The sequence below is a fragment of the Ylistrum balloti genome, unplaced genomic scaffold (genome assembly GCF_031769215.1).
Source record: "Ylistrum balloti isolate Yb309-2 unplaced genomic scaffold, AGI_CSIRO_Ybal_v1 Utg370842, whole genome shotgun sequence".
Lineage (NCBI taxonomy): Eukaryota > Metazoa > Mollusca > Bivalvia > Pectinida > Pectinidae > Ylistrum > Ylistrum balloti.
Window position 1 is genome coordinate 48,486 of NW_026782485.1, and position 23,960 is coordinate 72,445.

General features: G+C 36.0%; 1 protein-coding gene across 1 annotated transcript in view; it reads right to left on the reverse strand.

Moving 5' to 3' along the window:
• Positions 1-7,542: 7,542 nt before the first annotated feature.
• Positions 7,543-23,960, reverse strand: part of LOC132559027 (chromosome-associated kinesin KIF4A-like) — a 29,606-nt gene continuing 13,188 nt past the window's right edge. Inside the window, exons 16-27 of the mRNA XM_060223626.1 lie at positions 23,481-23,564; positions 22,985-23,101; positions 18,645-18,788; positions 17,910-18,013; positions 17,428-17,481; positions 16,684-16,711; positions 15,389-15,559; positions 13,786-13,857; positions 13,448-13,525; positions 12,416-12,511; positions 9,877-10,101; positions 7,543-7,839 (exon numbers count right to left, since the gene is read on the reverse strand). Of these exons, the coding sequence (XP_060079609.1) occupies positions 7,543-7,839; positions 9,877-10,101; positions 12,416-12,511; positions 13,448-13,525; positions 13,786-13,857; positions 15,389-15,559; positions 16,684-16,711; positions 17,428-17,481; positions 17,910-18,013; positions 18,645-18,788; positions 22,985-23,101; positions 23,481-23,564 (1,470 nt within the window). The remainder of the gene's footprint in view (positions 7,840-9,876; positions 10,102-12,415; positions 12,512-13,447; positions 13,526-13,785; positions 13,858-15,388; positions 15,560-16,683; positions 16,712-17,427; positions 17,482-17,909; positions 18,014-18,644; positions 18,789-22,984; positions 23,102-23,480; positions 23,565-23,960) is intronic.

Below are 23,960 nucleotides of genomic sequence, written 5' to 3' on the forward strand. Positions count from 1 at the left end.
AGGAGGCCTCAGTTTGGTATTTAAGTTGTGATACATCTGTTTTGGTGGGTTGGGGGCCTCTGTTTGGTATTTAAGTTGTGATACATCTGTTTTGGTGGGTAGGGGGGCCTCAGTTTGGTATTTAAGTTGTGATAGGTCTGTTTTGGTGGGTAGGGGGCCTCTGAAAGGTATTTCAGTTGTGATAGGTCTGTTTTGGTGGGTAGGGGGCCTCTGAATGGTATTTAAGTTGTGCTACATCTGTTTTGGTGGGTAGGGGGCCTCTGAATGGTATTTAAGTTGTGATACATCTGTTTTGGTGGGTTGGGGGCCTCTGTTTGGTATTGGTATGTTTAAGTTATGATACATCTATTTTGATCCTGTCGATCAGCGGTCAAACTGTTTTAATTCTCGCTTCAAAAGTAATGACCTTCCTCATCTCTTTTTTCAAATTCATAGCTTTAAAGTCACTTTGCGTTAGATGCGAATGAACACTTACCGTACCGAATAGTAGAGAAGCTGTTATAACCGCGAGGGTTCGCTGGCTCTCCCGGAACTGCTTAATCGCTTACAACTTCATTATAAAACACCAATATATTAATACCTCAGCCGAAATTATCATAAAATTTATGTTTATGGTATAAAGTCATTAATTTAATGATAAGTTAAATTGGCTCGTTGATCCGGGATAACGTTAGAATACAGATGGAGGGGAACGACCAGAAATTAAGAGGCAGCGTCATGGTGCGTAAGGAGATATTTCCGTGAGCGTCAGTCAGCACTGTTTTTTTCGGTTAAAACGCAGCTTGTGGCAGTTTTAACCGAGAGAAGATATTTTATATTTGTCAGTAAACTGTGTAACAAAATGTCTGTTTAACACTGAAATGGTTTTAGTAGTCGGTCTGTTATTGCTGTGTTGACCTGTTCTTGTTATGCTGTTGCTGTTGTTTTTGTTATCTGTTGTTTTTGTTAACATGCTGTTTTTGTGAACATGTTGTTTTTGTTAAAATGTTGTTGGTTGCTGTGATCTGTTGTTGGCGTGGTCCGTTAGAACTGGTTTTCTGTTGCAGTCTGTTTATGTTGTGTTCTGTGGTTGTCATGGTCTGTTGCTGTTGTCGGTTGTCAGTTTTGGTGTTCCGATGTGATATGTGTGGTCTATTGCTTTTTGTCAGTTATCAGTGGTGCCTGGTGTGTTGTTTTTGTCTGTTTTAAGTGTGATCTGTTGTAAAAGTGGTTTGTTGTGTGATGTGTTGTAAGAGTGATGTGTTGTGAGTGTGATGTGTTGTAAGAGTGATGTGTTGTAAGTGTGATGTGTTGAGAGTGTGATGTGTTGTATGTGTGATGTGTTGTAAGTGTGGTTTGTTGTGAGTGTGATGTGTTGTAAGAGTGATGTGTTGTAAGTGTGATGTGTTGTAACTGTGGTTTGTTTTAAGTGTGATATGTTGTGAGCATGATGTGTTGTAAGTGTGGTCTGTTGTAAGTGTGATGTGTTGTAAGTGTGGTTTGTTGTAAGTGTGATGTGTTGTAAGTGTGATATGTTGTGAGTGTGATGTGTTGTAAGTGTAATGTGTTGTAAGTATGATGTGTTGTAAGTGTGATGTGTTGTAAGTGTGATATGTTGTAAGAGTGATGTGTTGTGAGTGTGATGTGTTGTAAGTGTGATATGTTGTGAGTGTGATGTGTTGTAAGTGTAATGTGTTGTAAGTGTGATGTGTTGTAAGTGTGATATGTTGTGAGTGTGATGTGTTGTAAGTGTGATATGTTGTGAGTGTGATGTGTTGTGAGTGTGATGTGTTGTAAGTGTAATGTGTTGTAAGTGTGATGTGTTGTAAGTGTGATGTGTTGTAAGTGTGATATGTTGTGAGTGTGATGTGTTGTAAGTGTGATATGTTGTGAGTGTGATGTGTTGTAAGTGTAATGTGTTGTAAGTGTGATGTGTTGTGAGTGTGATGTGTTGTAAGAGTGATGTGTTGTAAGTGTGATGTGTTGTAACTGTGGTTTGTTTTAAGTGTGATATGTTGTGAGCATGATGTGTTGTAAGTGTGGTCTGTTGTAAGTGTGATGTGTTGTAAGTGTGGTTTGTTGTAAGTGTGATGTGTTGTAAGTGTGATATGTTGTGAGTGTGATGTGTTGTAAGTGTAATGTGTTGTAAGTATGATGTGTTGTAAGTGTGATGTGTTGTAAGTGTGATATGTTGTAAGAGTGATGTGTTGTGAGTGATATGTTGTGAGTGTGATGTGTTGTGTGATATGTTGTGAGTGTAAAGTGTTGTATGTGTGATGTATTGTAACTGTGGTTTGTTTTAAGTGTGATATGTTGTGAGTGTGATGTGTTGTAAGTGTGGTTTGTTTTAAGTGTGATATGTTGTAACTTTGGTTTGTTTTAAGTGTGATATGTTGTGAGTGTGATATGTTGTAAGTGTGATGTGTTGTGTGATATGTTGTGAGTGTAAAGTGTTGTATGTGTGATGGATTGTAACTGTGGTTTGTTTTAAGTGTGATATGTTGTGAGTGTGATATGTTGTGAGTGTGATGTGTTGTAAGTGTGGTTTGTTTTAAGTGTGATATGTTGTGAGTGTGATGTGTTGTAAGTGTGGTTTGTTTTAAGTGTGATATGTTGTGAGTGTGATGTGTTGTAAGTGTGGTTTGTTTTAAGTGTGATATGTTGTAACTGTGGTTTGTTTTAAGTGTGATATGTTGTGAGTGTGATATGTTGTAAGTGTGATGTGTTGTGTGATATGTTGTGAGTGTAAAGTGTTGTATGTGTGATGGATTGTAACTGTGGTTTGTTTTAAGTGTGATATGTTGTGAGTGTGATATGTTGTGAGTGTGATGTGTTGTAAGTGTGGTTTGTTTTAAGTGTGATATGTTGTAACTGTGGTTTGTTTTAAGTGTGATATGTTGTGAGTGTGATATGTTGTAAGTGTGATGTGTTGTGAGTGTGATGTGTTGTAACTGTGGTTTGTTTTAAGTGTGATATGTTGTGAGTGTGATGTGTTGTAAGTGTGGTTTGTTGTAAGTGTGATGTGTTGTGAAGTCGGTTGTTTTGTAACATGATGGTAACATACCATCAGCAATTAGTCTATTCTCATCTAGTTCATCATTCTTATCATCACACCATTATCCACATCCTTCAATCAACATGTCTTCCTTGAGATATTTACCAGGTTTACTTCCACATTACCACATATACCTCCATCACATACAGAAACATATTCTTGTATTTTTTGTTTTGTATTTTGTTTGTTCTTGCCAAAGGGGTTCTTTGCCAAGAAAGTGTTGAATTAAACTGCCATTTCAGAAAACGCTATCGCGTTATAGTTACTAAGCCTGTCTAGACTTCAGATAAAAAATTAGAGGAGAACTCCAGACAAGATTAAGACAATAAAAACAAGGGGCAGTAAATTTAAATACAACTGTCGTTCAGTAAGCTTCATGTCACATGATCATTTGAAAATGTGAAAGGAGACTCCCGGCAAATAGAACTTGATGGATGGACGAACAAAGCCATTCCACAATATATCCTATCAAAAATTTATAGCAACGTATGAAAAAACAGAACAAAAAATTCCAAGATATAAAATCAGAAATGTTATTTCCAATTTATTACCGATTTTCAGCACCTTTTCAAATGGACATCAATATGTATGGAATAATGACTGAATAAACAGTGTGTAATCTAATTCTGGTACACTATATACTGAAAAAGTATCAAAAACAATTTAAATCCTTTCCCTTCAACAATATTGTAAATGTAGTCATCACCTCTTGATTAACAAATACGTGAACTTATGTTATGAAATAATTGTTTAAACAAGCACTTCAAGTTTATGTTACTAATTAATTGACCCATTCATCTACATGTTCTTGGGAAAATAAGTTGTAGTGTTTAATTATTTTTAAATGAAGACACTTGTGGAAAAATTTATTGAGGTCTAGTATCTATATTGTAGTAAAGTACTAGGTAGTCATAATGATTTAAAGTACACGTGTACTGGTAAAAAAAAACCAGTGAAATAAGGTTTTTGAAGCACGGTGTGATATTTAGCTCCCATTATGTGAACATGAGGGCATTATCATTTCTGTTATTAAAAAGAAAAGATTTTCATAAATTGACTTCATCCATAACAGTTTACATTGGTAATTCAATGTTTCAATGTCTAAAAATATCAAAACTATTGGTATATTATGTACAGTTAAAACCCCAAACAAAATAATCATGAAAATAGGGCCTTTAACACAATTATTTTTTCTTCTCTTGTAAACCTACATATTCTGACAATCTCTAGAATTACTTTTACATTACTGTAAACCTACATATTCTGACAATCTCTCGAATTACTTTTACATTACTGTAAACCTACATATTCTGACAATCTCTAGAATTACTTTTACATTACTGTAAACCTACATATTCTGACAATCTCTAGAATTACTTTTACATTACTGTAAACCTACATATTCTGACACAATTAAATTGTAGTGCTTATCAATTTTGAATAAATTTGTGCAATGATGTACAGTAACTTCTACAGAGTTAATACATTCAAAACCCTTGTGATTATTTTAACAAAAACAACAACTTTGAATGTCATTTGAATTATTACTTGGTCATAATAATCACAAACAATCATAACAATCCTCTATCACTTTGAAATTCTTACATGTTTAGATCTCTGTGATTCTAAAAGACTTCCCTGTATTATTGTCTGTAGCACTTTACAAGACTGCATTCATCAGATATACAGCTACAGGTCAGAGGTCAAGCACATGTGCCACAATAAATACAGTTGTCAATAAGATGCTACAACAACAGAGCTAATAACCTACAAAGTTTCAATCTTACTGAATTACAAAACAAACAGTAGAAATATCGTAAAAGATGTTACCACTGGGACGACTACTGTATAATTAGCATATAGTACAAAGTGTTACGTTTAACACTACATAAACATGTCTGACCTGCTGAAGTTTCCCCATCTGGCCTTGAAGGCAACTCATCCCACTCTAATCTGTACCCAGGTAAATGAAATTTAGTATGGACACAACATGTATCACATGACTGAATCACATGACTTTTCAGGTATAGTCACATGACTTTTTTATAAGCAAAATTGTGGTCATTATGAAGCTACCAGTTACCGATATAGAAGTCTTCCAGAGTCCAGGTCTAAAACAGTGCATGATTCGAGAATACAAAGTCATTTCTAAATTGGTGCTCATGAAATCATGTACATGTATTCATGAATATGTCTGAAGAGGTGAATTCACACAAAAAATTGACTCAAGGTATATACTGAAGACATGGAAAAAACTGCATTCAGCACAATATCTTGAGTGTGACAGTACTGAAATAAGATTACTACTGAAATATATACATTTACAATAGCATGTTAAATTAAAAGGTACATAAACAAATACACATTGTTTACGGGTTTGATTCCAGTATCACACTAAGCTGCTGTCTGTGGGGTTGTTTACAGAAGTTAACTGATATTGACTGTAATGACGAAAACAAAAATCGGCTACAAGGACAAACTATAGGTAAACAGTAAACAAAACTCCAACCAATAATATAGTGACAGATTTCACAAAGATGGATCAGTTTATGTTAAAAGGACACAAATGGAAGTAAAAAGTGACAGAGAAGAAAGAAACAGAAGTAAACAGATGTATGTATTCAAAAGGAAACAAATGGAATTTAATAGAATTTGATTGAATTGGCGAGTTAAAAAAATCTATTCTACAAATGCTTACAGATATAGTTCAAAGAAGTCTTGTGACTTATGGAGACACCGCCTTGACTGGTTTTATTTTCAGTTAATTTTTTTTACATGATGTTATCAAATTTTTCTAAACAGCACTTGTAGTGTCTGTTACAGACTCGATCATCAAGTGCATGTCACTCTTTACGAATATGATGTTCATTTCATGTGAAACAAACAATTGTTGTTAGAAGACATAAACAATTTTCTACGATTGCTTTTAAAACCTTAGGTTCTTAACAAAAGCTACAAAATGGCACTGAATGCAAAGTTTTATTAGTGATCTTGTCACTAGAAAAGTCCTTAAGACAGCACAAAAATCACAAAGGATGGTACAAATAGACCACTTCCGCATTACCTGGACAAAACCTACAACAGAAAAAGATGGGAAGCAAAAACATCTCCCTGGGCAAGGCACATTGCAAAAAGTGAATTCAAAAGTCATGCGAGTTTCCTGTGTACCTGCCAGTAGAGATATTGTCTAAAGCAATATTTTATTTATGAAATAGATTACAACTAATTCAAGCTAGTTTTCCTCAGCGCCATCTTATTGCTATATAATGATAGTTCAAATGATTTAACCCTTACTAGAATATGCACAAGGTACTACAATACTGCTCTTACCCACTGCTCCAGCTATATACAAGCACAATGAATTTACAACAAATGAAATCATTTTTTGTTTGCCGTTCAAAATCTGTTATTTTCGGATAATTTTTATGTTGACATATTTGCTCCTAAAATCTGAAAATACAACAAAAATTGTACCAAAAAGCATGTGAATGAGCCTAGATAATGCGCGTGTCATTATGATATAAATACTGTAGATAAGACAGTATTACCATATAATATATGCTAAACACGTATCCTTACAAAATCTAATGCAACAAGATGGGCTATAAAAATTCATGTCTGTCCATTGTTCTGAAGCTGCTTTCCGTTTTTCATCATTTTTATCATTAATTTCCATTCAGAATGACCGACATTCCTGAACCAAGTGAAATGATTCTAGGTAAAATGAATACCTACCTACTGTCCCTTCTTTTTCTATACAATAAATCACACAACCTTATTTTAATCCTAAGCTATATATTTGTTATTCCAAACAACTCTCATTAACAGTATATCTCATACATACGAAGGCACTACCAAGAGAAATCCTTTTTACATCAATGATACCTGGGGTAAAGGTCTGGCTACACGGGCTATGGGACCATTTTGTTAATGCATCTGATTTATGCCTGAATTATTATATTTCAATAAAAGAACAGGCTCCTGGTCTTTTACACCTGCTACTGGCCAGATTTAAATCTTACTTAGGAAAGAACATAATGGGTTCTCATATCACTTTGGGGCTGAATATCAAACACTCGCATGTAACATTTTATTATTGCTTGATTTCTTGGTCACATGACCCGAATTTGTACACCATCCCATCACTAGTCACATGACCTAAACATGTCCACAGCTCCATCACAGGTCACATGACTGAAACATATACACTGCTCCATTACAGGTCACATGACTGAAACATATATACTGCTCCATCACATGCACAGGAGAGTCATCATTCTAAAGGTCATCTGCCCAAGGTGACATGGCTATGTTGGCAGTCTCAATTTGAAGCTTCCAGAAAATACATCCTAATCTATCAACAGCAGGATTTCAAAAGGCTTATTTCCAAAATTAAATACTGGTACATGTTTTTCCACCTATTTGCCTACAGGAATAGACAAGTAAACTTTTGCAGGTTTGAAATGTAACATCTGGACACACAGTAAAGACGACAATATAGTAAGACTTCACACCAAGGGTTTGAAAAAACTGTTATCTGAACTGAGAAGCTTTCGTTTTTTCTGCTTGACTCCTTTTGACAAAGTGTTATTTTCACTAGTGTCCTCATGCAGTGATTTTTGTGGTAAAGATTCAAACTCGTCTGAGCTTCTCACACTCTGATTGGTTGGGATAGCATCCAGGATGCGCTTTTTTGGTCGTCCTTTCTTGGATTTAGTGGCTGCTGGAGGATTCATGGCCTCGGCATTCTCTTCCAGGTTATATGTGCTGTTTAGCGAGGATGATGTTGTGTCATTAGAAACTTCCTGTAGAAAAATGAAAGCAATTTTCCATCAAATTATTTAGAAAATAAATATCCAATGCTTTGATGCTTGTAAGTATAGCTTTTGGTTCTGTTATTGTTTACTGAGTTCTCATTTGGAAATCTAACATCACTTGCTTGGATTGACCAATCTTTATATGGTGGGTGATAAAACAGGAGATGCTAAATATTTCTTTTGTTCATATTTTGCTCTAATTTTATTAAATATGAATTTGAATCCTGATTCTGTTGACATGTTGGTATATTTGCTTCTACAACACCTATCAAATATTCCAAAGCTCAGCGGCAGTAGCCATTGCAAAATAATTAATCACTGAAATGCCAAAAAAGGATTGGTGTGGTTTGACTCAAAATTCTTATAACACAATTAGTAGAAGATTAGAGTGTGATGTTTCTATAACTACACGGTCCCCTTCATCTTATAACACAACCAGTAGAAGGTTAGAGTGTGATGTTTCGATGACTACACGGTAACCTTCATCTTATAACACAACCAGTAGAAGATTAGAGTGTGATGTTTCGATAACTATACGGTTACCTTCACCGTATAACACAGACAGTAGAAGATTAGAGTGTGATGTTTCGATGACTACATGGTCACCTTCATCTTATAACACAGACAGTAGAAGATTAGAGTGTGACGTTTCGATAACTATACGGTTACCTTCACCTTATAACACAACCAGTAGAAGATTGGAGAGTGACGTTTTGATGACTACAAGGTCACCTTCACCTTATAACACAGACAGTAGAAGATTAGAGTGTGATGATGACTACACGGTCACCTTCATCTTATAACACAACCAGTAGAAGATTACAGTGTGATGTTTTGATGACTACAAGGTCACCTTCACCTTATAACACAACCAGTAGAAGGTTAGAGTGTGACGTTTCCATGACTACACGGTCACCTTCATCCTATAACACAACCAGTAGAAGGTTAGAGTGTGATGTTTCGATAACTATACGGTTACCTTCATCTTATAACACAGCCAGTAGAAGGTTAGAGTGTGACGTTTCGATAACTATACGGTTACCTTCATCTTATAACACAGCCAGTAGAAGGTTAGAGTGTGACGTTTCGATAACTATACGGTTACCTTCATCTTATAACACAACCAGTAGAAGGTTAGAGTGTGACGTTTCCATGACTACACGGTCACCTTCATCTTAAAACACAACCAGTAGAAGGTTAGAGTGTGACGTTTCCATGACTACACGGTCACCTTCATCTTATAACACAACGAGTAGAAGATTAGACTGTGACGTTTCGATAACTATACGGTTACCTTCATCTTATAACACAGCCAGTAGAAGGTTAGAGTGTGATGTTTCGATAACTACACAGTCATCTTTATCAGACAATGGCCTGTGAGAAGCATACTAGCTTTAACTTAACAACTTTTTAAGGTGACTTATTAAGGAAAACATCTGGATATGCTGCAGAGAACCAGAGTACTAACCAGAGATGAGGGGGGGCCACATACTCTCACACATCAATGACAAAGTGTTAACTAAAGCATAGTTGAATTGACACCAATTAATTGTTACCATCTTGTGTACTTTTCTATAATCTGTTTACCATCTTGTCAGACTAGTTTTGGCCTTAGTATACGTAGGAATATAACACAGCCAAAAGTAATGGATGATTCCTTACCATCACATAAACTACGTACATCAGTGCTAGTGTGTTTCACACTGGTCATTTGTTCCCAACACAAGTTAGAAAAACAGTTGACATGCAGTGCAGGAAACATTTTTGAGTCAATGTATATCTGTTATCAATTGTGAAAGACTTTGAAAGATCATTAAGAGTTTCCATGGCAGAATAACTTTCAGTTCACAGTATCTAAACTGTATATACAAAGGGAGTTATGAAACCAAAAATATATCAGTTCATTACATGTACCAAAACAGTCAACTCTCAAGTCTTTAGTATAATTATGTTTTGTTTACAAGATAATAGTCCACAAAACTCTGTAGCCTTACTGAGGCTGCTCAGAACATATCACCTACTTACATTCTGTAACTCCTCCATTGAATGTTTTCTTTGATCTGGTATCATTGTCTTGCGTGATGCTTTCTTCTTTTTAAATAATGGGGTCTTGACCCAGTCTGGGTCATTTTCGTTATCCTGTGACTCTTCTTCCTCTTCCTCCCAGTCCAGAGCATGTTCCTCGTAAGTCACTAATCGACTGCTAGACTTCTTTTTGGGTTGTTGGGCCACAGATCTTTTTTTCCTTCTCTGAAACATTGAAACAAACATTGAAATCACTTTGAAATATCAACATCAGATTAATCAAGTCATGGTAAAAGTAAATTTCCATAGAAGATGCTGTTACTGAGTGATAAATTCTCAACACAAAGACAAGGGAGAGATATTTTATTTACTTCAACATATTAATAGTTGATCAATTCACTGCTGGAGATATAATATCTTCATTATGACTGATCAATCTCCATTTAGTGACAATGAAAATGAAAACAACAAGCAACGTTAGACATCTATCTGCAAGCATTTGCTGTAATCTAACTTCAAATTAATTGTCGATTCTCAACATATTACAGGATACTAAACTATGGAAAAGTTCTAAAAAAACAACCAATCTGGAATTGTTTTTTTCAGTCTAGTAAGCATACAAGTCAATAATAATAATATTAACTAGAAATTGTTGTAGACAATTCTGACTGGCTTTCCACCTATTTTGGTCTGTAATTAAAGGAAATGCCTGCAATGCATTGGCACTCTGTATGAAATCAAAGTACAAAAGGAATCATCAATAGTAACAGATCAAAGCACTAAGCATACTGTTTTCCATAATAATGCTGTATAACGTTAATTTTGAACTGTACCGGAAAAAATCAGAAGTTGAATTTGTGGAAAACAACTTCATGTTACCAATATGAAGCAACACTGGACCACAGAAGTTTTTAAGGAAATTTCACAATTGTTTACCTCTAAACATATTAAATTGAATTCTTTGGAATTTTTCACATGATTGACGCCTGCGACCTTGAAAGTAGGTCAAGGTCATCCATATTAACAACATTTATGGACAATTACATGAACTCAATATGTATTAAATATCAAATCTCTATGCCCTTTCAAACTTGAGAAGAAGTTTCTTATATGTTGGTACCCTACAGTAAAGTTTTGAACTTTGACTCCTATGGAAAACCAGAAGTTTGTTTCTTGTGGATTTTTTGCTTAAACCAACCAAAAGCAAGTCTCTACGGGAGGTTGTTGACCAAATCATGTTTCTGTTTTACTCTTAAAACGTAAGGAAACATCATTTAATGATATTCATATAATTGACCCCTGAGACTTTGAAAGTAGGTCAAGGTCATTCATATTAGCAAACCTAATAGGCAATTACGTTTGCGTTAAAGATCGAATGTCTAGACTTTACAAACTTCAGGACTTTTGAACTTTGACCCCTACCGAACCAGCAGTTCACATTTTACACGAAAATATTGTATGAGAAAAGCCATTTATTTTCAATTCTACATAACATATCCAAAGATGATTTCAAAATGTCATGTCATTATTGAAATATTGACGTTAGAGCAAAAATCAAATATGGCGTCATGGCAGCCATTTTGATTTTTTGACAAAGTTGAAAATCCCATGAGAATTTAGAGGGCACATTACCAAATCTATTCCATAACAATTAAACAAAATTTCATAGTAGGATCTTGGAGAAATTTTAGTTCAAACTTTTTGTTTGCAATTTCCATTGAACTATGGGAATTTTAAAAAATGACATAAAACGTCAAAGAAAGACGTCACAGAAGAAAGGTGGACAATTAAAAGATCAGATTGACATTCTGCATTGACCGCTTGGTGAGCATTTTTATTTGAAAGAATTTCTATTCACATGTAGATAAAAAAGTTAGATATGACTCTCCTCTATATAAGATATAATGTAGCATATTTATGTATATATGTCGCAAATTTGTAGGAAAATAATTTTTGATTTATTGCTGTTTTTAGAATTTCTTGTAATTGGGTCATGGTGGCCATATTGGGTTTTTGACCTACTTAAAAATACGTCATTAACAAGGTCAGATGTACTTCCATAACATACTATTTAGGTTGCGTGCCTATCCCTTACTGTTTGAAAGATTACAAACCCACAAATTCAGAAGAAGAATAATAATAAGAATTAACGACAACAATAGGTCTATTCGTCTTTTGATGAAAAACCCTAATAATATCACAAAATGTTCTGATTATCTAAAGTTTTGTGATCAACAACAAAATTAAAGATTTTTCTGATTTTCTATCGTGTCAGGTTTTGAAACAAGTCTGAAATTGGCCATTGCTAATTACTACACCAATTACCTAGCAATAAGACTATTAATTTCTGTTAAAAAGCCTCGTCACACAGTGGATTGTCCAGTAATAAGCCAATAACTTTACTTTGATTCACAGGTTATGTTTAGTCCCCATGGGCTTATTGATGGAAACATACGGTATGTCTGAGTGATAGACAGCCCAGATCCATAGCAAAACTTGAATGTGGTTCTACTGATAAAAAAAGACAACATGTACTTACTTTCATTTCAGGAGAAAAGAATGGAGAGGATTCTGGGTTTTCAATGTCTGGCATCAAAGCAAGAGCTTTATTCTGGTATGTAGCTTTGGTCAGTTGCTACAAATAATGATATAATTTGTGATCATTTTGACATAAAGACTGCAACACATATAAAAGATTAAATTTCAAAACAACTCATAGTTATCTAGGATCCATCGGTAGATATTACCCCCAGTGGAATCACTTATGTACAGTACGGAACATTAGAGCTGTCACGATACATCAATACTATCGATACCATCAATATTTTGCATGACTATACAGGTATCATATCGTCACTTGTGTATTGCGATACCATAAAATTGGTGGTATGCAACCTAAAATCTTTTATTTAGAAGAATTACTTCCCTTCCAAAGTCTCTCTAACATTACAACATGGCGACGTCTAGTCCTATCAATGAATTGAAAAAACGGATACGATTGAAATAGAAAATTCAGGAAATACCACAAACATGTCTGTACACCTTTGTTATTGGTATTTTTGTTATTTGCCTTCAATAGCCATTGGACTTTAATTTTACAGCGTTACAAATGTTGTGTTTTATTATTGTTATGTGAAATAATCAAATAAAGCACATTGTCCATCAGCTGTTCCGAGTTTTATTTATTCTAATACAACTCTGCGATACGTATCGTGATATCAATGTATCGTGGCTTTGTATCGCGATATGTATCGTGAGATTACTGACAATACACAGCACTACTGAAACTCATTTTTCTACTCCTATCAAAATGATGACAAAATGATTTAGGGAGAGTTTACAGCATAAATCTTTTGAATTTAAATGTAATAGGAGTATCAGGGAAAGTGATTAATGCTCCATGCAAGCAACTTCATTGGATGAAATCTATAACAAAGGGCAATAATTCTGTAATTCATGGGTTTGTGGATCCTATAAACTGTAAACTGACTTCAATCTTCTTAAACAGCTTCCTATTGCATATTATAAACACATGTATTAAGATGGAAAAGGACAAGCACACAACACAAACCTTTTTCAGTTTGTTACATTCTTCCGTCTTCTTTGTCAGCTCCTCATGCAGGGCACTTAATTTTTCAATTTCTTGTTGCTTAATGAAATTAAGGAGAGAGAGAAAAAAAAGAACAATTATTTTTAAAAACAAAAGATTATCTCAACTACCAAATATCGGTAGTTTTAACACATTTCACAATATGATTACTTATGATTCAATTTATTGAGGTGTCACTGCAGTTTCCTGTGACTTCTACATAATACAAGTCCTCCTAGTTCCATGGTTAAAGTCAAATTTTCTAATTTGATAGTGTACAGAGATCCTAGTATAAAAAATATTTACAATATTATCCTTACCTGGATCTGTAACGTTTGTTGTGAATCACCATCAGCAGGGATGTTCTTCACTCGCTGGAGGAGGTAAAGAACCTGAAGAGAAGAGAAACATAACATTCACACAAATGATACCATACAATTAAAAGGAGGTCAAATGTACAGGTATATACATTTATTATGGTGGTAGTCCTCAATGGATGGAATCCTTAGGAATACACAATCCATTTCAAAATGTAATCTAAAGTTAAAGGCAGAGAAGACAGGACAATATCTTTCAGAAGACATCTACAAAATATATAGGTTGACATGCATCAGCATAGTTCAGAACAGTTTAACAATTCAAAACATAGGACTTACACATACTTCTAATTATACTGATACATTGTAACTGTTCTGAAGACTGCACACTTATCATGCAAATGCCTAAATATTGCTGACATCTCCTGACAAATGTTGTCGACCATCTCTAATTTAAGTTGGAAAAATTAAGAAAAGATTTCAAAATTCAACAGATATCTTTTCAGAAAACAATGAAATATTAATCCTTCTATTGCCATCATGATAATTGATAATAACAAGAGACCAATAGGGCCTGTATCACGTAGAGGTTTTTGTTTGTTTTCATTGATTAATTTAAACTGAAGGAAAAGAATTTAACATGCTTGTATCCATTTACCCTATACTATCAGGTGCCCTCCTTCTACCCAGAGAGGGTGAGATGCAATGTTTATGCATAACTAAGTTTCTTTAACCCAGGGATGCTTCAGATCAAATCTTGACAAAACTGAACAAACAGAAGGATTTTAAAGAACTTAAAGAACTATTGAAAACCACTCCTCCTCCCCCAGGGGGCCACAACCTACTCATTACACAAAACTTATTCCAATCATTCCTCCTGAAGTAGGATTTCCAAAATTTGCTCTATTTGCCTACTTGGGTCATACCCCTCCAACCCCATGAAGCCAACACCAGCTGCCCTGTCCAAGGCCCTGTCCCTCCTGACCCAGGGGGCCAAAATCTATGGTTTATAATTGATTTCCCTTCTTCCAAGAGCCTGACAACCACCATTATACAGAACTGATTTTCCTTCACCCTAGGATGTTTCAGACCAAACAATAAAATTCCAAACATTCCTACAGGAGGAGTAGGATTTCAAAGAATTTGCTCTATTTCCCCAACTGGGCCCCATTATTCTCACCACAGGGGATCCAAACCCATTGTTTACAGTAAATTCAGTACCTTTCACTCGAGGATGCCTTAGACCATATTCAGACAAAATCTAATCAGGTTTTTTCAACCTAAGCATGCCTTATCATTCTTTAATAAGTAATAGTGTTCTTGGGATTCCACGATACAAATCTATTCAAAGTCTGAAATGGGCAACTGATGCTGGAGTGAAACTGAATTTATTTTGACATTCTCATGATGTAAAGGAGCCATGCTTGACAATTTAGAACCAATACAAAGAGTTAATGCTCAAATCCAGAATATATCAAACCTGATATTTCTCATACATATCTATTGTTTTGCATACCAAAACTTATCAGCAAAGACCCTTTTGATGAAGACAAGTTATCTGCCCTTGGTGGACATTAAAGGCTTCAAGGTAGCCAACTTTTCTCACCTTTTCCTCATGTTTTTTCTGTAGCTGTGTCATGTCAGCATCATGTTTTTTCTTCAGGGCTGTCACTTCCTCCTCAAGAGTAGTTATTTCTTCCTTCTTGTCCACATGGTTCATTTGCGAGTCACGCAGTTCACTCTGTGCACGGTTCACTTCCACTCGAGATGTTACAGCCTGAAACAATAGCCTTATCTTAGTTATGGGAATAAGTCTCTTGTAGAATTGGTCTAATTCTATTACTGTGCTTTTCTATTACTAAGTCCATCACTAGTAATAAGCCCACCTAACTCTCTTGCATTTACAGCAAAAAAATGCTACTACTTCCTCAATCTTTGTCTTGTGAAAAGCCCAACCCGACATTGAGTAAGAAGTTATGTGTTAGCTCCTGCACTTATTCTAGGATAAATACCATAAATCATCAGAATTTCTGTATATTCTGTCAAACTTTCTGATCATCAAAATCATTTATGCATGAAAACAACATCCCCTCCAATCCTTTCTTTATATTCAACGTTTCACTATACTAAATTAGTTTTGAATTCAGTTGTCAAGATTTTAAAAAATAAATTGACTAAATTGAAGTTATGATTAGTAAATAAAATTTCACAATAATTGTTTATCAATAACTTTTCATTTTGTAAAGTGTATCAGACTTCAACTTGTGAATTTAAATCTGACAAACAATACTGATCACAGCAAAATTTCATATCTACAGAACTTTATATTGTATTTCATATCTACAGAACTTTATATTGTATTTCATATCTACAGAACTTTATATTGTATTTCATATCTACAGAACTTTATATTGTATTTCATATCTACAGAACTTTATATTGTATTTCATATCTACAGAACTTTATATTGTATTTCACATCTACAGAACTTTATATTGTATTTCATACTTTATCTATCTACAGAACTTTATATTGTATTTCACTTTATATTGTATTTCACATCTACAGAACTTTATATTGTATTTCCTCAAGAGAATTTTTGTATGGCAATACAGAACTTTATATTGTAAAACCTTTATATTGTATTTCTTTATATTGTATTTCATATCTACAGAACTTTATATTGTATTTCATATAATTGTATTTCATATACAGAACTTTATATTGTATTTCATATCTACAGAACTTTATATTGTATTTCATATCTACAGAACTTTATATTGTATTTCATATCTACACAACTTTATATTGTTCAACAAAAATTTACTGAACTTTATATTGATCTCAGAACTTTATATTGTATTTCATATCTACAGAACTTTATATTGTATTTCATATCACCTGTTCTAGCAACCATTTCATTCCAGAACTTTATAGCCTCGAACTTTATATTGTCTTTATATTGTGTACAGAACTTTATATTGTATTTCATATCTACAGAACTTTATATTTATTTATATTGTATTTCATATCTACAGAACTTTATATTGTATTTCATATCTACAGAACTTTATATTGTTGCTTTCCCTTTATATTTACAATCTGAAAAACAGTAACTCATGGAGATTAGAAACACCTTTATATTGTATTTCATATCTACAAAACTTTATATTGTATTTCCTCAAGAAAATTTTTTCATAGGAACATGTTAATGTTACACCATAGATATTACATCACATCCTAACACTAGAATATCTCTCTCTATATAGTGTGAAGTCACTGCTTGTTTGCTGGGTTTATGCCCCAAGAACAACTAGGATCATTTTAAGAAGCAGACACCTTGTTGAAGCTGATGGCTACCTTACTGAGCAACATATAGAGGTTGTCACATGTCATCTTAAACAACTGGGGTAAAGTGACTGCCCAATTATACAACTAAGACAGTAACCACGGGTCTGTTTCTCAGCTTCCTGTGTAACACAAACCGCCATAGATAGGGAGTGTCAAACCACACACAACTCATATCATCACCTGAGGTTATGTAGCGCAATATTCTATAACTACATACTAAGCTAAAAATCAGAGCTATTATAATATTGAACCCAGATGTTTTATGTATTTACACAGTTACTTGTTATCACAGACTTACTTTGATCAGCGTCTACAATTTTCTGCTGTAGGTCCGAGATCTGGGCATTCCTGTTATTGAACAGAATATTTCAATGTAAACACATCACACATAATCATCAAAGACTTTTTTGTTCATTATTTGATATATATTTCTCTTTCTAATCTGTGATATCTTTTTTAAGAGGTGATATTTGATATAGTGTCATTCTTTTTTGTGTGTTATCAACAAAACTAACATTTCAGTTTTAGTTTTTCAATTTTGCATGCATATCCAATATTTACTATGGAATAAACGGTGAGATAAAAAGATTATGTAACTTAATCTGTAGATCAAATAGTCCAAACAATCTTTTAAAGGAGGCTAACATTGGCATATGATGCATGAAAAGCTAGCTTACATCAGTAAAATCTTGAGACAAAATCTTACAAAGGTTTTTTTTTTCTGTTCTTCAACCAGAGAGCAAATTCATCCTAAATCATCCCTCTTTCATACAAACCTCAGACTGATTTCTTGTTCAACCACCTGGATTTGATTTTTAATTGATTCTTCTTCAAAACTTCCCTCGACTCTGTAGCAGTCAGAATTCTCCCATGCAAATTTCTAACAAAAACACATCAAGTGAAGGCGTATTACTCATTCTATATAGTAAACTTGTCAACATTTCTATCATCAAACTTCAATTTATTACTGATACAAAAACAGGGACTTGACATATAGAGGATCTTACATGGTTGTCCGTTAATATGGGATTTCTTAATTAACAAAGTTCAATTCTGTTCCATTATTCAATTGTATTTGGTGGCATAAATGTGAATGAATTCAGTAATGAATTGTTTGAAACACAAGTATACAATACGAGTGAACCCATGCAATGAGAAAGGAGTTCAGTGTCGAGTAGTGCAGGACATTAGGCCTTTTCCAGAACGTTTTCTTTGATGTAGGTTCCCCCAGTTCCCAGGGTGGGACAAACAATATAGAATTTGTCCAGAGTAAACATAGGAGGGTAAAACCTCTCTAAACTGAATCAAAATAATACAGAACCTGTCTAAACAAAGCTTAGTAAGTAAAACTTGTCTTGAATCAACGAAAAGAAAACCTAATAATAATAAAAAATAATAATGAAATGATAAAACCTAAAAATTAAACATTACAGAAAACTACAATAGATATTTGTGTGTAGAAATAAAACAGTGTAATTCTGAACACAGCATTCAGCCTGAACTTTGCCTACCTTTTTCGGTGGTTCCTCTCCTATCTTCACCTTAAGCTGGCGCAGTTGTTCTGATAGTGTCTTGCGATCATTCAGAAGACTCTCCAGGTGGTACTTGGCCTCTCGGATGCTCACACGAATCTCGAACTCATGACTCAGCCATGTCTATTGACGTAAACAAAAATAAAACAAACTAATTACCTCAAATTTTACATTTCTACAATGCCACCGACTTCAGTTTTAAATTCATTAAAAGAAACTTTTTAAAAAAAAAATTAGTCATAAGATATATTTTCTTTGTTTTAATTATAAGGAACAATTTTTTTCTTAATTTTGTTTAAAAGCAATAGGCCATCAGTCTGCTTTAGCTTGGAACTAGTCAGGTCTAGGAAACCGTTGATAACTAATCTCACACTATTACCAATGAGAAGGCCATAAGACTGTTGTAAGACTGGTAGGCCATACCAGTGGAGAAGGAATCAGACTGTTGTAACTAGGTACTGGTCATTTCTAGGACACAGTAGGTACCTACCCTCACTCTGTTACCAGTGGAGAAGGCCATCAGACTGTTGTAACTAGGTACTGGTCATTTCTAGGACACAGTAGGTACCTGCTCTAACTCTGTTTCCGATGGAGAAGGAATCAGACTGTTGTAACTAGGTACTGGTCATTTCTAGGACACAGTAGGTACCTACCCTCACTCTGTTACCAGTGGAGGAGGAATCAGACTGTTGTAACTAGGTACTGTTCATTTCTAGGACACAGTAGGTACCTGCTCTAACTCTGTTTCCGATGGAGAAGGAATCAGACTGTTGTAACTAGGTACTGTTCATTTCTAGGACACAGTAGGTACCTACCCTCACTCTGTTACCAGTGGAGGAGGAATCAGACTGTTGTAACTAGGTACTGTTCTTTTCTAGGACACAGTAGGTGCCTACCCTCACTCTGTTGTCAATGGAGAAGGCCATCAGACTGTTGTAACTAGGTACTGTTCATTTCTAGGACACAGGTACCTACCCTCACCTCACTCTGTTGTCAACTGGAGAAGGCCATCAGACTGTTGTAACTAGGTACTGTTCATTTCTAGGACACAGTAGGTTACCAGTGGAGAAGGAATCAGACTGTTGTAACTAGGTACTGTTCATTTCTAGGACACAGTAGGTACCTACCCTCACTCTGTTACCAGTGGAGGAGGAATCAGACTGTTGTAACTAGGTACTGGTCATTTCTAGGACACAGTAGGTAACTACCCTCACTCTATTACCAGTGGTGAAGGCCATAAGACTGTTGTAACTAGGTACTGTTCATTTCTAGGACACAGTAGGTAACTACCCTCACTCTGTTACAAGTGGAGAAGGAATCAGACTGTTGTAACTAGGTACTGTTCATTTCTAGGACACAGTAGGTACCTACCCTCACTCTGTTACCAGTGGAGAAGGCCATCAGACTGTTGTAACTAGGTACTGTTCATTTCTAGGACACAGTAGGTACCTACCCTCACTTTGTTACCAGTGGTGAAGGCCATCAGACTGTTGTAACTAGGTACTGTTCATTTCTAGGACACAGTAGGTACCTACCCTCACTCTGCTGTCAATGGAGAAGGCCATCAGACTGTTGTAACTAGGTACTGTTCATTTCTAGGACACAGTAGGTACCTACCCTCACTCTGCTGTCAATGGAGAAGGCCATCAGACTGTTGTAACTAGGTACTGTTCATTTCTAGGACACAGTAGGTACCTACCCTCACTCTGTTACCAGTGGAGAAGGCCATCAGACTGTTGTAACTAGGTACTGGTCATTTCTAGGACACAGTAGGTACCTACCCTCACTCTGTTACCAGTGGAGAAGGCCATCAGACTGTTGTAACTAGGTACTGGTCATTTCTAGGACACAGTAGGTACCTACCCTCACTCTGCTGTCAATGGAGAAGGCCATCAGACTGTTGTAACTAGGTACTGTTCATTTCTAGGACACAGTAGGTACCTACCCTCACTCTATTACCAGTGGAGAAGGCCATCAGACTGTTGTAACTAGGTACTGTTCATTTCTAGGACACAGTAGGTACCTACCCTCACTCTGTTACCAGTGAAGAAGGCCATCAGACTGTTGTAACTAGGTACTGTTCATTTCTAGGACACAGTAGGTACCTACCCTCACACTGTTACCAGTGGAGAAGGCCATCAGACTGTTGTAACTAGGTACTGTTCATTTCTAGGACACAGTAGGTACCTACCCTCACTCTGTTACCAGTGGAGAAGGCCATCAGACTGTTGTAACTAGGTACTGTTCATTTCTAGGACACAGTAGGTACCTACCCTCACTCTGTTACCAGTGAAGAAGGCCATCAGACTGTTGTAACTAGGTACTGTTCATTTCTAGGACACAGTAGGTAACTACCCTCACACTGTTACCAGTGGAGAAGGCCATCAGACTGTTGTAACTAGGTACTGTTCATTTCTAGGACACAGTAGGTACCTACCCTTACTCTGTTACCAGTGGAGAAGGAATCAGACTGTTGTAACTAGGTACTGTTCATTTCTAGGACACAGTAGGTACCTACCCTCACTCTGTTACCAGTGGAGAAGGCCATCAGACTGTTGTAACTAGGTACTGTTCATTTCTAGGACACAGTAGGTAACTACCCTCACTCTGTTACCAGTGGAGAAGGAATCAGACTGTTGTAACTAGGTACTGGTCATTTCTAGGACACAATAGGTACCTACCCTAACTCTGTTGTCAATGGAGAAGGCCATAAGACTGTTGTAACTAGGTACTGGTCATTTCTAGGACACAGTAGGTACCTATCCTCACTCTGTTACCAGTGGAGGAGGAATCAGACTGTTGTAACTAGGTACTGTTCTTTTCTAGGACACAGTAGGTGCCTACCCTCACTCTGTTGTCAATGGAGAAGGCCATCAGACTGTTGTAACTAGGTACTGTTCATTTCTAGGACACAGTAGGTACCTACCCTCACTCTGTTACCAGTGGAGAAGGCCATCAGACTGTTGTAACTAGGTACTGTTCATTTCTAGGACACAGTAGGTACCTACCCTCACTCTGCTGTACCAGTGGAGAAGGCCATCAGACTGTTGTAACTAGGTACTGTTCATTTCTAGGACACAGTAGGTACCTACCCTCACTCTATTACCAGTGGTGAAGGCCATCAGACTGTTGTAACTAGGTACTGTTCATTTCTAGGACACAGTAGGTACCTACCCTCACTCTATTACCAGTGGAGGTACTGTTCATTTCTAGGACACTGTTGTAACTAGGTACTGTTCATTTCTAGGACACAGTAGGTACCTACCCTCACTCTGTTACCAGTGGAGGAGGAATCAGACTGTTGTAACTAGGTACTGGTCATTTCTAGGACACAGTAGGTACCTATCCTCACTCTGTTACCAGTGGAGGAGGAATCAGACTGTTGTAACTAGGTACTGTTCATTTCTAGGACACAGTAGGTACCTACCCTCACTCTGTTACCAGTGGAGGAGGAATCAGACTGTTGTAACTAGGTACTGTTCATTTCTAGGACACAGTAGGTAACTACCCTCACTCTGTTACAAGTGGAGAAGGAATCAGACTGTTGTAACTAGGTACTGTTCATTTCTAGGACACAGTAGGTACCTACCCTCACTCTGTTACCAGTGGAGGAGGAATCAGACTGTTGTAACTAGGTACTGTTCATTTCTAGGACACAGTAGGTACCTACCCTCACTCTGTTACCAGTGGAGGAGGAATCAGACTGTTGTAACTAGGTACTGGTCATTTCTAGGACACAGTAGGTACCTACCCTCACTCTGTTACCAGTGGAGAAGGCCATCAGACTGTTGTAACTAGGTACTGTTCATTTCTAGGACACAGTAGGTACCTACCCTCACTCTGTTACCAGTGGAGGAGGAATCAGACTGTTGTAACTAGGTACTGTTCATTTCTAGGACACAGTAGGTACCTACCCTCACTCTGTTACCAGTGGAGGAGGAATCAGACTGTTGTAACTAGGTACTGTTCATTTCTAGGACACAGTAGGTACCTACCCTCACTCTGTTACCAGTGGAGGAGGAATCAGACTGTTGTAACTAGGTACTGTTCATTTCTAGGACACAGTAGGTACACACCCTCACTCTGTTACCAGTGGAGGAGGAATCAGACTGTTGTAACTAGGTACTGTTCATTTCTAGGACACAGTAGGTACCTACCCTCACTCTGTTACCAGTGGAGGAGGAATCAGACTGTTGTAACTAGGTACTGTTCATTTCTAGGACACAGTAGGTACACACCCTCACTCTGTTACCAGTGGAGGAGGAATCAGACTGTTGTAACTAGGTACTGGTCATTTCTAGGACACAGTAGGTACCTACCCTCACTCTGTTTCCGATGGAGGAGGAATCAGACTGTTGTAACTTGGAACTGCGTTCAGCTAGGACCTGTTTCTGTTTAGCTAAGGCCTCCTTCAGCCTTTTGTTGGCCGCTGCTGCCTATAAATATTATAACAAGAGGTGCATAAGTCTTTACAATCATTTCATAAATTACTGCCATGTCAAATAAAATTTGGTTGCAATCTACTTGGGCATGTAGGAATACTTGAATTGGAAAGCAAAATGTTTGCTAAATGCCCCATTCAGGGCCCAAAATGAAATGATTATCACCCAAATGATGTTTCAGACAAAGTTTGGCTAAATTCTACTCAGGTGTTAAGGAAGAGTAGCATCATAAAGGAAGTTTGTGGATGGCACACAGCCCTGTAACAAAACTGTTATAGGTCATCTTAACCCTTCTGGTCAGATGGCCTTAATAGTTACAAACACTACAAAAATAATCATACATTGGAAATTAAACACAAGAAACCAATATTACCTCCTCTGATTTTCTCTTGAGAACACTGGACTGTTTTTGGTTTTCTCTTTGCAGTTTTGCAATCTCGCATTGCCTTTTTCTGTCCTGTAATATCAAAAAATCAAATCTTCAACAAAAATTCTTTATCTTTAAAATCTTTTCATTTTAACACATTTATTGTACTACTGAAGCAAAGACTTTTCACAATAAACTACATTCATTATATAGCCAAGCTTAGACACTACATCCATTTTTTACTTAACCTCTCTACAACAAGTTGTAATTACTGAAAATTTTTGTGCTCATTACAGATGAAAGTTCACTGAATCATTCTCTGGGATAAATTTTGATTCCAGACAGTAGCAATTTCAGTACTGATATTGGAAGTCATCTGCAAAATATTCAAAATTTACACCTACCATTTAATCCCTACAAAGATACATGATTGTAGTTATTACATATCATCAGATGTTGTTTACAGCAATTTAAAGTCTGTTGTGA